The following is a 14,063-nucleotide window of genomic DNA, read 5'->3' on the forward strand; positions in this document are numbered from 1 at the left end:
CAACCCTCTCTAAAGAGGAGGGTATCTCCACTGAGTGACTTGGGATTCCAAAGTGGGCAGTGTTACTTCTGCAGCCTTGTCTTTGATTGGGATTTAAGTTAGGAAATGCTTCTCACCAGAACCAAGGGCCTAAACCCTCAGTTTTGCTTTGTGCCAGACAAAGCTCATGGTGAATTTTGGCTGTGGCTTAAGGTAGTTTGGGGTTTGTTTGATAGGGAACTTCTGTTGGCAGAAATAGAGAGAAAAACATTCTTAGCTTTCCATTGGAGTGAGCAAGAGGCCATCTGTCATGGTTTGACCCTGGCACAATGCCAGTGCTCCCATGAAAATACCTTCTCCCTGGTGTCTGCTGTGAGATGTGATCAGAAATAGAGCAAAGCAGGCTCCAGCTTAGGAATAGAAGGGGAAAAACTGAATTAACCTACAACTATATATAAAGAGAAACACACAGAACTTGGAATGAAAACCTTACATGCTTACATGTCACATTCCTCCTCGTCCCCCTACCAAATTTCGAATACATCCACCCCTCAGATCACTAACTCTCAGTCCATCACCACCCTTTAGGTAATCAATTCTCAGTTCATCAAGGAGAGACGAGTCTCTCTTGCACCACGGGCTTCCCCTGGAAGTACAGTTGAAATCTCTTGTGTTTCCCTGTCATACGTGGCCTCCCCTTCGGAGATCATTTTGCCATCTTGACCTCTTCCTTCCATGCCCAGTGCTCTCACCACTGTGCGTGGACCAGAGCTGCTTCTGGGGTTTTCCTTGTCAAGGATGCTTTGCCCAGTTCCATAAAAGCACAGTCTCTCACCTTTGGGACACGTGTTCCCCCCAGATTTCATCCTCTGGGGCTGAGGGATCCCGAGAACAGAGAACCTCTTCTTCTTCCCGGAGGGCACCACCACCACCACCCTCCTCACCCGTCATCATCTCTGTTTGTGCGCTCCTTCACATCACTGCACACTCTTGGCTCCAAGCCACTGCCTCCCCCCCTAAATGCAGTCTCTGTGTCACAGGAAAAATGGTTCTGTCCATGGCTATACAAGAAAAGTCCAGCCAAAGCCACTCCATCACCTCCTCCCACCTAGGATTCTTCTCAACTCTTCTGACATCTTTCACTTGCACGGACTTTCATCACACTTGCCCATTTCCTCTTATCTCACCTATATCTCTCTTCTCATTCAACTCCAGGAGGAATCAGCATTTGTAAGGTTCTCATCATCCAAAAAAGGGTTAAAAGTCTCAGGCTCGGCCTGTGCAGAATTCCCACGGCTGCCCTGCCGGCACCTTCTGCCCGCACTCCCCCTTCTCCTTCTCGGCTGGCCGTGCTATCAAATCTCAAGGTGGCACAGGCACCTCTGTCTCTCTCTTTTCCACCCTTCCATCCTGCAGGGCCTTCTCCTCCCTTCTCTGTCCAGGCCCCAGCCTACCTCACTCAGGCCTTGTGGCTTCCCAGCTCGGAGCCAGGCAGGGCAGCTCTGAGCTCTTTCACAGACAGAACCCAAGAGAGTTTTCCCCTGGGAGTCCTCAGCTTTTAACCCCCTGTGTTCTCAGAGGTGTATCCATATCCTCAGTGGCCACACCAGGGGCCAATATTCAAATCTGAGCACCTATTGGTTTGACCACAGCATCCCAAAAAACCTACTTCCTCTCAAACCACAACACCATCCAAGAATCCTGCTTGGCTCTTAACACAAAACCAAGCCCTCCCTTTTTACAAACTCTGGTTTCCAATCCTTTTATATCAGATTTCTAAAGATCTGCTGCAGAAGATCAGAGAGACTGTTCTTCAGAAGACTGTTGATGGCATGAGGAAAGAAGGAATCCCCTATTTGGGTATGTACAAGACTTTGGGATTTTTAATCATAAGGAGAACAACTTTTTATTTTGCTTTTTCCTCTTTGTAGCCTGACACACACTGGAGGTTAAGGGAAACAGCTTTGATTTATTAGGAACTGGGTTTGGTACCAGCCTTGATTCAGAGTCCATGGAAATCAAGAGGTCATGAACAGGGGATAATTCCTCAACTGAGGAGGAGCAGAACGGAAAATGTTCCAAAATAAGCTGTAAATTGGTGACAGCTATTTCTGCCTGATGTATTGTTACCATTTCTCAAATTCACTGAGCACAGGTGGCAGCCTTTTAAACCCTGTTATCAACAGATTCAAAACAAGTGAGTTCCTGAGAGAGCTTTATCTATCATGTTTTGTTCCAGGTGTGCTTTATGCTGGATTAATGCTCACCAAAGATGGGCCCAAAGTTCTGGAATTTAACTGCAGATTTGGTGACCCAGAGTGTCAGGTGAGTTATTTTGTACAATTTGGCATTATGGGAGGAGTAAAATCTGTGACCATCTACTGCTGTTGTTAACCAGATTTGGGGTGAATGATCAGAATTTTAAATCACCAGGATTTAAAGCATTTGGGTTGTTTGTTCAAGGCAGAAGGTCTGTAATGAAATTGTTCCATTCCAGAGAGCATTTCAGTAGGCCAGACTCTAATCTGGGCTTTGCAAAGGTCAGCTTGAGGAGAGCTCAGCACTTCCCTGTCATTTCTGGAATGGATTCTGGATTTTTCCTTGCTCCCCACTGACGAGTGGAACAAAACTCTAAATTTCTATTCTTCAGAACAAATGAGGTTCTTTGTCCTCACCCTTTCCTCTCCATATGTAGCAATTCCTTTATCCACAGAAATTTTCTTCAAGAACAATATTTTTAAGGGCTCTCAGATTATGCACTGCATGTCTGATGTGTGAAAGTGCAATATGTGGGCATATTTAATGCTGCTTTTCCAGCTGCATTGGTGTCTTTGCAAGGCCAGGGAAGACAATGATCTGGTTTGACTTGCTGCTGTGTGTTCCTGCAGGTGATTCTGCCCCTGCTCAGGAGTGACCTGTACGAGGTGATGCAGGCAGTGATCAACAGGAGGCTGGCCAGCTCCATGCCAGCCTGGAGAGAGAACAGTGCAGCTGTGACTGTGGTCATGGCTAGTCAAGGCTACCCAGGGACCTATCCCAAGGGCCTGGAAATAACAGGTAAATAGAGCAGGAGCAGCTGCAGGAGGCTCATCCCCCCTGGCCTCTCCCTGTTCTCTCCTGCTGCATGAAGGTGAATCACTGGAACTGAGATCCATAGAAACCCTGGTTCTGGGTCAGCAAGAGCAGCTGAATTTTCACACATCTCAGTTTATTGTGGTGTATTTTCAGTTCTCCACACTGTTGTTATTTGATATTGGCACAGCATTGATATTTAATGCCTGCTGCTGCAGTCAGGTGGTTCTGATCAGGGTTCTTGGGTCACGTTGATGCTGATGTTTATGTCACTGAGGCATAAAACCCCAGCTGGAATCAGATGTTGTGTGCCAGCTAAACACCTCTTCCCACGTCCCCGAGCACACAGCTAGACTTGTGTCTCCTCCAGAGGTATTTTTACAGATTTATTCCCATTTCCCAGCAGGATCACCCTGACTTTGGTGTGCCTTTCAGACCCCAAGTGCTCCACCTCTCCTCACTGAGAGCATTCTAACCAAGAGCTGCTGTTTTTCACACCACCCACAGGGCTCGCTAAGGCCAAGCAGCTGGGCCTGGAGGTGTTCCACGCAGGCACAGCCCTGAAGGATGGCAAGGTGGTGACCAGCGGGGGCAGAGTGCTCACAGTCACGGCCATCAAGGAGGACCTGCCCACGGCGCTGCAGGAGGCCAACCTGGGGGTGGCTGCCATCCACTTCCAGGGGGCCATCTTCAGGAGGGACATTGGCCACCGGGCCATAGCCTTCCTCAGGCAATCCAGGTAGATATTCCCAATCCCTGAAACGGCAGTGATGGGGCTGAGAAGGAGCTAAGCACATCCCTGGGTGATAGTAACAACTTCTGTTGGTATTCTGTGTAACTCTGGACAAGTTTGAGCCCCATCCTTGTACTCAACCTCAGCAAGACCAGCCAAGGCAGGAATATTTTAAGTGCCTGATGTTCTTACTCTCCTAAATCTGAGTTAAACTGCAGTGACAAGCACACAGGAATGATCTGTGTTGCTGCAGTTGTTAGGCCTGGTTTAGGGAAGGTCAGCTTCTGCTCCTTGAACTTTGGATCACAGGTTTGCTCTGGGTTTGTCTTGGATCACAGATTTGCCCATGTCCACAAGTCTGGTACTTAATATCATGAAATGAAAAATCATTTAATATCATGAAATGTGGTCCCAGCTCCAACCTGCCAGAGCTCCAGGAGCATTTGGAGAGGACTGCCAGGGATGCCCAGGGTGGGATTTTTGGGCTGTCTGTGCAGGGCCAGGGCTTGGACTGCATGATTCCTGTGTGTTCCTTCCAGCTCAGCAGATTCTGGGATTTTATATATTAACAGAGTTCAGGCTGGCTTATTGGTTCTTTTCTAGCTTTTAGAAATGGTTAAAATCACCTTGAACCCCCTACCTTGTTGGGATTTATTTTTTACTGGCATAGCTGCCTAACACCAGGGTAGGATTCATCACTTCTTCCCATTCTCATTCCTTTAATTGGCTCACTATTTACTGTAAGACACTGGAGATCATATGGCTGTGGGGTTGATTTTTTTTTTTAATAGCAGGGTGTCTTGTTGCCTCTCTAATGTTCCTGAAAGCTCATTGTAGTTTTAAAACTCATTTTTACCTAATAAGAACCTGCTCTGCTCCAGTGAGCTCCCACCATGTCTTTTCCCAAGGGGTTATTTTGTAGGCTTGGAAGCACATCAGTGACAGTTCTGTTGCTGCTGGCAGTGTATCCTGATTAGTATTTTGTAAAATTATCATCAATAAACTTCCTAAAAGAACAAGGGTGTTGGTATTTAGTCTTCTTTCTCTCTCAAGTGCTCTGCATCTGTTGACAAATCGATGTGAAAAGGTGGAATTGGGATTTGTAGCAGAAAAAAAAAAGCCAGGTCAGTGAGGCAAGAGGAGGCTCTTGGAGCAGTTCCCTCCCACAGTGGGCCACAGCCAGCAGGGCTCCTGCCTGGAATGCCTGCCTGGAGGATCCCTCCTGCACCGGGAGGCTCCTGGGGCTTCTGCAGGTGCTGCCCTGGAGGCTGCTCCACCTTCTGCTCCTGACGGGGCAGCACAGGGATGCTTCAGGCCAGAGCCCCACACTGGGCTGGCCTGGAAAGGACCTTAAAGCTCATCCTGTTCCTGCCATGGCAGGGACACCTTCCACTCTCCCAGGGTGCTCCAAGCCCCAAAATCCCCTCTGGACTCAGGGAAGGAAGGGGGATGGCTCTGGAAGTCAGGACTCGCCTCCTCTTGGCAGCCTGGCAGGATTCAGTCCTGAGGCATTTCACCTCAGGAAAATAGCCACAATGCTTAATGAAAAGTATTCCAGAAAATTTAAAGAATTAATAAAGAATTAATGATTCATTTAAAGGATCAAAGCAGATAGCAAAAAAAAAAAAAAATTAACAAATTTGGAATACTCCTAAAAACATGGTGCAAATCTGGTGGACATTTATCATATTCAGACTGAAAGGTGTTGACTTTGATCTCTGGTTGTTGCAGGCCAATATTTCCTTGAGTCTTATCCACAGCCTGAACAGCTGCCTGGGGCAATTCTTGTCTTCTTGCCAGGTTTTGTGAGTGCAGACACCTTTGGATTTTCCTGGCAACACTTCTCCTGGGCCAGTTCTTCTGGCACTTGAAGTCTTATCAATTCCAGATATTCCAGCAATGATCTTCATGACAGAAATATCTTTGATCCTAAAAAAACCTCCCACATCTTAAAATAAGTTTTAATAAGCAGAGTACAAAAATATTTACTTAATTTAGTGCAATTGTAGGCATTTGTGTCTGTCTCTAACTTTTTCAGTGTTTGCTGAATTCTTGCCCTGGTTCCTGAGACGGGTTTTGTGGATTAACTGAATTTTTTTGTTCAGCTGAGTCAATTCTAAATGGGTTTCAGTTGTTTTGTTGTATTTGTCCTTGTTGATCAACACCCTTAGAATTTAAACTTCAGGCTGAATCCCATCCATAGGAGAGAGAAAACAGGGATGGATCTAAAATAGGGATGCACCTGGTTCATGCCATTGACAGCCTGGGAATAACAACTGCTCAACTGGCACGAGCTGTGTTTGCTGGAGTGAAAAGTCATTAAATCCCTGGCCCCAAAATGGAAAGTCCTTCTGTAAACATGAGCTGGTGCTTCGTGTCCCCAGGGAGCTGTGGGACACACAGGTGACACCAGTTTGTACCAGGGTGTTGCTCTTACATAAACCCCACCCAGAGCTTACAGACATCTCCTAGATTGCTGACCCCACCTTGGGAACCTGGGTCTTTAGAAGGAAATACATTTTATATCCTTTAATAGAAGGCCCATTGAAGTAAGGAAGGCATGGCTGCTTCTGAGGTGGGATCACTGCAGTGACAAGGAGAGGCAGCCTTAAAGCTGCAGCTGTAAAGCCCTGGAAGGATCCTGGGGGTTATTGATTCACCCTGTGGGTGCAAAAGTGACTTGAGCTCAGTCCTGCTCTGACCCAGCCATGCATTTCTGGGCTTAGTTTGGTTTGGAGCTTTCCCACGACACCTCAAGGCCTGGAGGTGGCACTCAGAGCTCTGGGCTGGGGACAAGGTGGGGATCAGTCACAGCTGGGACTCCATGGCCTGTGTGGATTCAAACCCTGCAAAATCAGGGCTGTGCTGCCTGTTTTACCTTGTCAGGGGTTTAGGTGTTGGTTTTATTTTGGGGTTTGACTGTATGATCCCAGTGCCCTGCTAGCATCTTTAGAACTCTGGAATTATCCACCTACTGCTCCTGGCAGTGCCTCCTCAGGCAGCAGGATGGGATTCTGCACAGTTCACCCACTCAGGGGTGTAAAGAAGGAAATATTATTTGAAAATACATTCAGTAATCAGCTGCCATCCCATTTCTCCCCACTCTTCCAGAGGACTGACTTACAAAAACAGTGGGGTGGACATTGAAGCAGGGAACACGCTGGTGCAGAAGATCAAACCCTTTGCTGCAGCCACATCAAGGTCAGGTAAGACAAGAACCTTCTGCTCCTGCTTTGGTCACTTCTTGGCAGTGAGGTTTACCAGTTGATCTTGATAAAAAGCTCCTATTTATGTGTCCTGCCTGTTTCTAGATGACACAAGAAAACCTGTGGTAAGCAAATGCCTGTGATTTTATTCCAAATGCACAGCTTTTAACCCCCAAATGGCTCTGAACTCCATCTCCTGAATGCCAGGAGTGTTAGACAGCACAGTTCAGCACTGTGTAAGGATAAATGCAAGCAAAAATTTCACCATTAAGTACTGTTTGATTCCATGGATTATTATTTCTTGCCCAGTGAACTCCATCATTTGGGGTGAATGTTTAGAAAGGTTATGAGATGTAGAATTCCTGAGGTAGCTGTGGAACCCCCCTATTTTGCTTGGTTGAATCAGCATTTATTCATCCTTGGGTTTGGGGTTCAGGCATATCTTGCTCTAGAAGTCCTTGTAATTCTTCAGACAGGTTTAAAATATTCATTTATGAAGTGGCCCTTTTATTTCAAATGAAGTGAGAACCTTCTAGTGAAGTCAGGTATATATAGAGGGAAGAAGAGATATTCTCACACCAGTACAACAATCCTACCACAGTTCCTCCTGTGTTTCACAGGAACACTGAGTGCAAGGGGGAAATCTCTCAGTTACAGGAATTATTGACTGCTCAGTCACAAAGTTGGGGACTTCTAGGCTTAGGCTAGTGATAAATTAAAAAGGCAAAGCCAACCTAAGCAGATTAGGAGCTCTTCAGTGGAAAGCTTCTAAATGGCAGAGAAGAGTTTCCTGGTGACAAAGCACAGGCGTGTTGCCAAACCTTGGAGAGAATGTGTGGTGGAGATGCTGGAGAAGCCCCTGGGAGTAAAGCTGGGCTGTTTCTCCTTTTCCTGGCTGGCAGGCTGCAATGCAGAGCTTGGAGGGTTTGCTGGGCTCTTTGATCTGAAAGCAGCTGGTTACAGAGATCCCATCCTGGTGTCTGGAACCGACGGCGTCGGCACCAAACTCAAGGTAAGGTGGAAATCCACCCAAAGAAGGAAAAACAGCACAGAAGGGAAAAGGTTCTGTCAGAAAGCAGCAGTTGTCTTGTAAAAATACCTACTGGCCTTTCTAAAAAGGGGATGGAAACTGAAATTGCCCTTCTTCAGGCAAAAGAATTAAATACCTGTAAATAGCCAGAAGTTGGTGTGATATCAATGATCAAAAGTTGATAAGGTGCCTAAAATAAATAACTGGGTTTTAAATACTAAGAATATAATCAGGAATCTTGTTTCACAAAGGCAGCATCTCCACCCTCAAAAAAGATTAATTGATGGGAAAAAATATTTAATCCCATGTTTGCTCTTGTGGTAGGGGTGCAAGGAAACCCTTTTGCAGCACAGTTTCCTTCTCAGTGCCTTTTGGGTGTGCCAGTGGAGACAGGAATAATTCCTGAAGAGAGTTAGGAGAGGACAATAAACAAAGCTGCTCCTCAAAGAGCACCTGGAGGGATTCTGGTCCATTGCTCACAGACTCTGCTCCTGATTTCAGTCCCTTGCAGACCCTGCCTGTGCTCCAGGGGCCCAGAGCTGATCCCAGGCTTCTCCTGTGTCTTGCAGATTGCTCAGGAGTGCCAGAAACACGACACCATCGGGCAGGACCTGGTGGCCATGTGTGTCAATGACATCCTGGCCCAGGGAGCTGAGCCCCTCTTCTTCCTGGATTATTTTGCCTGTGGCAAACTCGACGTGGAGGTGGCTCAGGGCGTCATTGCAGGAATTGCTGATGCCTGCAGGAAAGCTGGATGTGCTCTTTTGGGTAGGAACACTTCTCAGGGGGGTCTGAAAAATCTTCTGCAAGGTCCTTTAGTTGGTTTGAATGTAGCTGGTTTCCTAGTCTGTGGAAAAATCTGGGAGGAGTAAAAAAGCAAAGTGTTCCATGTCTTTGCTTTCAGGGAACTTGATCTGAATCACAGTGGAAAGAAACAGTACTTTAAAAATTTAGTTTAAAATTTAGATTAGTTTTAGATACAGATTTAGGTTAGCTGTTGAGAAAAGGTTCTGTTCTTTTTTCCAAATTTTAGGAAAGTTAGGAACATAAGTCCTTTCTCAGTGGGTGTCATTTTGGGTCTGTTTATAAGCTTTAAACAAGAAGCTCTTTATGCCTTGATTTACTTTTCTCCTGCATGAACTGTTGGTCAGCTTTATGTTTGTTTTAAGGTGTTCTCTGCATTTATCAAATATAATCACCCCATTCATGCTGCAGCAAGGTCTGTGTTAGGTGAGACCTTGTGATGAAACCACCAAAATGTCAAGATTTTATTTCCAGTTCAAGACTTTCAAACTCCACAGGCCTTTCTGCAAGAGCTGAACCTTCAGCTCAACAAATTTAACTCATCACCCCACTGATAGTGAGGGGGTCAGGGCTCGTCTCTTGCTTGGTTTTGCACAATTAACTGTGGATTTAAGTGCTGGGTGGCCAGGCACTTCTCCATCCTCCATTTGATCCAGCCCTCATTAAATACAGCTGAAACCCAAGGACTAAAAAAAGCAGGTGAAGATGGAGCACAGAGCAGGGAGTGAAAAGTGGGAAGAGGAGAGAAAAAAGCAGGATTTTACCCAGAGCAGCTGGGGCTGCCCCTGGATCCCTGGCAGTGCCCAAGGCCAGGCTGGACACTGGGGCTGGGAGAGCCTGGGACAGTGGGAGGTGTCCCTGCCAGGGTGCAATGAGATGAGCTTTCAAATCCCTTCCAACCCAAACCATTCTGGGACTCCATGATTAAAGCCAGGCTTTTCCAGCACCTCTTTGCTGTGTTTTTGGTCCCCAGGAGGAGAAACAGCCGAGATGCCTGGGATGTATCCCCCCGGCGAGTACGACCTGGCCGGCTTCGCCGTGGGGGCCGTGGAGAGAGGGCAGATGCTGCCCCAGCTGGACAGGATCACTGAGGGGGACGTGGTCATTGGGGTGGCATCTTCTGGGGTCCACAGCAACGGCTTCAGCCTCGTCAGGAAGATCGTGGAGAAGTCCTCCCTGGATTTCTCCTCCCGCGTCGGTGTCTCCGGGGATCAGACTCTGGGTACTGCTTCCTCCCGAGCTTCCTCCCGACAGCTGGCACACTTATTTTGGCTGGGCCTTTGAAACTTTTCTCAGGCACCAAAAAAAAAAAAATCATTCCGTCTTTGGAGTGTTTTCATCTTCTTCTTTTCCTGGGAGTCACATGTGCAGGGAAGAAACAAAGGGAGGGGGATAAATAATTAATTGTGGGCTTACAAAAAAAAAGGTAGAACTTTGTGCTTCTCTCTAGTACAAACCCATTACTATGCAAATTGCTGTTTTGAGATTTCCCCCATTTTGTATTGATTCCCATTTCTCTCCATGCTTTTTCCCTCTCCCCTGGGCAGGAGAGCTCCTGTTAACCCCAACCAAGCTCTACAGCAAGACGCTGCTGCCTGTGCTGCGCTCGGGCCACGTCAAAGCCTACGCCCACATCACCGGAGGGGGCCTGCTGGAAAACATCCCCAGAGTGCTCCCAGAGTCCTTGGGCGTCGTTTTAGGTGAGAGAGAAGGAAAGCTGTGGAAAAATCCTCACCTTAATGTGGCTTCCTGTGGAAGCCTGTGGCCACACCAGCTGATCTGTGCTGTAGGAGTTGGACTTGTCAGTCTGGAAATGTTTGAGTTTTCCCTTGTAGCTGAACCAGAGCCAGACAAAACTCTGTGTGGTGGAAAGACTGTTCCCCACTGAATTCCTTCCCCTGGGGGTGTTAGGGATTGGATTTCCTAGGACACTTGCAAAAAGAAAACAACCTTACCAGCAATCCCAAGTCAGCTGTCACCATTTGCCATTCCCTATGAAATTATTGCTAATTAAATGATACTCATGAAGTTTTCAATTAGCATTCAGAGGTGGTTGTGAGCCCAGGGAGAGTTCCTGCTGTTTGGCTTCATTAATCCTCAGCACTCTCCCCTCAGGTGTGCAGGACAGGGGTTTCACTGCTGGGGAGGGTGAGGCATGGAAAGGGAAATGGCTGGCACAGGTTGTGAGAGCTCACGGGGTAGTACAATAAAATAAGGAATTAACAGTGAGTTCTGAAATCATGAACTGCACATTAATCATCTTCCACTCATCCTCTGATAATTTATGTGTATATGCACCTCTGCTCTGAGCCAGCCTGGGAGAGCTGGGAATGTCCAGCCTGGAGAGGGGAAGGCTCCAGGCAGAGCTCAGAGCCCCTGGCAGGACCTGAAGGGGCTCCAGGAGAGCTGCAGAGGGACTGGGGACAAGGATGGAGGGACAGGAGCCAGGGAATGGCTGCCAGTGCCAGAGGGCAGGGCTGGGTGGGATCTTGGGAATCAGGATTTAAGGTCCCCTCCCACCCAAACCATTCTGTGATTCCATGAATCTGTAGAAATTGGGAGAGAACCATTTTCGAAGAGAACATGACAAGAAAGAAATCTCCTGTCCTTGGAATTCCTTTCCAGTGCTGTGTCCAGAAGCATTTTTGTGCTGCTGTAAATCATCCTCACCTGGTTGGAACTGGGGCAGTGGGGGATTTTTGTGACAGATTTTGCCTCTTAACACCCCAATAATTGTAGTCCATTGGTAGCAATTTCCACTCTGATCTGTATTTCCAATTCTCTTCAGATGCTCTCACCTGGAAGATCCCTGAAATCTTTTGCTGGCTCCACAAGGAAGGGAACCTCTCTGAGGAGGAGATGGCTCGGACCTTCAACTGTGGGGTTGGGGCAGTGCTGGTGGTTCAGAAGGAGATGGCCCAGCAGGTCCTCAGGGACATCCAGGGACACGAGACCGCCTGGCTCATCGGCAAAGTGGTGCCCCTACAGAAAGGTTCTTGCAGCTTGATCTTCCTTGGGGGGGAAATCAGCAACAGCAAAGGGCAATTCCCTTATTTGTGAGCCTTCATGAGGTGAACACCTCTTCACTGGCACCTCCCTGACATTTTTGTGGGGGTATTGAACTGACAGTTCATTAATCTCTTCCATGGGTGCTTTTCTCCTCTCTCTGTTTCTCCCTTTACTAATACTTTGTTTTGCTGGTTTTTGGGTTTTCCCTTATACCTGCTCAGGCTCTGACAGTGTTAAAGTCCTCAATCTCCATCGGGCCCTGCAAGCAAACAGGTCCCTGTGTGTGCAGAGCCACATCCAGGGCAAGATCCAGACAGGCAAAATGAAGGTTGCTGTCCTCATCTCTGGAACAGGTGAGTTCTCTTTGCTACCCTGAAGTCCAGACTGTGGAGAAGAGAACTTCAGCTTGGATTTAAAATCCCTGCAGTTCTCCATGGGCACTCTGGTAGGCTTCTAGCAGGCAGGAGCGATGTGCTTGGATTGATGTCAGTCACAAACCTCTTTTAACCTCTGCTGCAAACTGTGAATTGCACCTGTGTTCAGTTTGTCCCCAAACCTCTGCATGTGCCCAGATTCAGGCTCCCACTCTGGTCCCTGTAGGATCAGCAGCATCATTTCACAGATAGATCAGCATTTCTTCTGGCCATGTAGGCACTCCAGCTATTCTATTTCCAGTATTCCCAATCACTAAGGCCACCAATCCAGTGCTATAAATTACAGTTTCCAAGTGCAGCTGCCAGAAAAGGCCTTCAGCTGTCCGAATCAGCTCCCAGCAAATCAATTAAAAAAGGATTAATGTTTCATCAGAGCTGTTTGGTTTGGTCTCCCCCACAGTGCTGCTTATTTAAAACCTCTTCCAGCTGTTCCCTCTATTTATTCTCAGTATCCATGAGTTATTCTCTCTCCCCCAGGCACAAACCTGGAAGCCCTCATCAACAGCACGAAGAAAGACACCAGCTATGCACAGATAGTTCTGGTCATCTCCAACAAACCTGGTGTGGAGGGGCTGAGGAAAGCTGAGAGAGCTGGGATTCCTACAAGGGTGAGCATTTCCTCTTGTAATTAGCCACCATTGGCTGGGACTCCAGCAGGGAGGTGCTGATGAATTTTATGGGCTAACACATGGGCTGGGAGGGAGCCTTGGCTTTTCTTTTTGGTCTGTTGTGAACTTGGCCTAGGAGCAAAGTACCTGACAGCAAAATCCTTCCTTTTCTCCTTCTCTGCCAGCAATCCTGATACTTTGGGGACAGTTATTGCATTAAACCAGCATAAAACTTTCAGTTACAGCTTAAGCTTTGTCAATTGCTTGACTTTAGGGCATCAACACTGAAATACCAATCTGTTTTATGTGAATTTAATTTTAAAATGACCTGGTGGTTCATTTGAATGGAATAGAGAGGTCACACTCAGTGGGGCCTTCCTCTGACTCCCTGGGTATTGCCTCAGGCTCTCCAGGAATCGTTCCCAGTGCTCCCTGAACTTCCATGGATTTTGTGTGCCTTGCCTTTGTGCTGCAGATCTGAAATGATCCTGTTGTCACTGGGAAACCTTGTACTATTCACTGTTCACTGCTGAATACAGACACAGGGAAACGGGGGCCCAGAGCTTTGCTCCTTGAATAGTGCTGGGATCTGTGCTGCTCCTCCAGCTCCTCCTTGGGAGGACACAAAGGGCACGAGGGAAATGTGGTTAACAGGAAAAAAGCAGTGTGGGAGAGCTGAGGGCCCTGGGGGGTTGAGCTGGGGAGGGAGGGGTGGGACAGGCACAGGAGCAGAGGCTGGTTCAGCCCTGGGCTGGGCTGGGCTCTGTGCCCAGTGCCTGCTGTCCCTGTCACCTGAGCAGCCCTGGCTTTTCCCAAACGCCCCTGTGACTCTGGTGGCCATTAACAGGTGCTTCCCTTGAAGACTGGGTGCTCTCAGTTAGGTAATGCTTAAGTCAGGGGATATATCCTGGATGGAGAACACACAGCTCAGGCTGGGAGAGCTAAGAGTGTTCACCTGGAGAAGGGAGAGCTCAGAGCCCCTGGCAGGGCCTGAAGGGGCTCCAGGAGAGCTGCAGAGGGACTGGGGACAAGGATGGAGGGACAGCACACAGGGAATGGCTGCCAGTGCCAGAGGGCAGGGCTGGGTGGGATCTTGGCAATGAGGAATTGTTCCCTGGCAGGGTGGGCAGGCCCTGGCACAGGTGCCCAGAGCAGCTGGGGCTGCCCCTGGATCCCTGGCAGTGCCCA

The 14,063-nt window shown here is 47.9% G+C and overlaps 1 protein-coding gene across 3 annotated transcripts in view; it reads left to right on the forward strand.

Moving 5' to 3' along the window:
- GART (phosphoribosylglycinamide formyltransferase, phosphoribosylglycinamide synthetase, phosphoribosylaminoimidazole synthetase) overlaps nucleotides 1-14,063 on the forward strand; it is a 37,507-nt gene that overhangs the window by 17,554 nt on the left and 5,890 nt on the right. For all 3 annotated transcript variants that reach the window (XM_084201288.1, XM_084201287.1, XM_084201289.1), the window contains 12 exons: nucleotides 1,752-1,839; nucleotides 2,219-2,304; nucleotides 2,868-3,036; nucleotides 3,559-3,790; nucleotides 6,896-6,990; nucleotides 7,893-8,002; nucleotides 8,590-8,788; nucleotides 9,798-10,046; nucleotides 10,372-10,524; nucleotides 11,613-11,816; nucleotides 12,055-12,186; nucleotides 12,745-12,875. In XM_084201288.1, the coding sequence (XP_084057414.1) occupies nucleotides 1,752-1,839; nucleotides 2,219-2,304; nucleotides 2,868-3,036; nucleotides 3,559-3,790; nucleotides 6,896-6,990; nucleotides 7,893-8,002; nucleotides 8,590-8,788; nucleotides 9,798-10,046; nucleotides 10,372-10,524; nucleotides 11,613-11,816; nucleotides 12,055-12,186; nucleotides 12,745-12,875 (1,848 nt within the window). The remainder of the gene's footprint in view (nucleotides 1-1,751; nucleotides 1,840-2,218; nucleotides 2,305-2,867; nucleotides 3,037-3,558; nucleotides 3,791-6,895; nucleotides 6,991-7,892; nucleotides 8,003-8,589; nucleotides 8,789-9,797; nucleotides 10,047-10,371; nucleotides 10,525-11,612; nucleotides 11,817-12,054; nucleotides 12,187-12,744; nucleotides 12,876-14,063) is intronic.

This window comes from Fringilla coelebs, assembly GCF_963513975.1.
Source record: "Fringilla coelebs genome assembly, chromosome: 2".
Taxonomy (NCBI): Eukaryota; Metazoa; Chordata; class Aves; order Passeriformes; family Fringillidae; genus Fringilla; species Fringilla coelebs.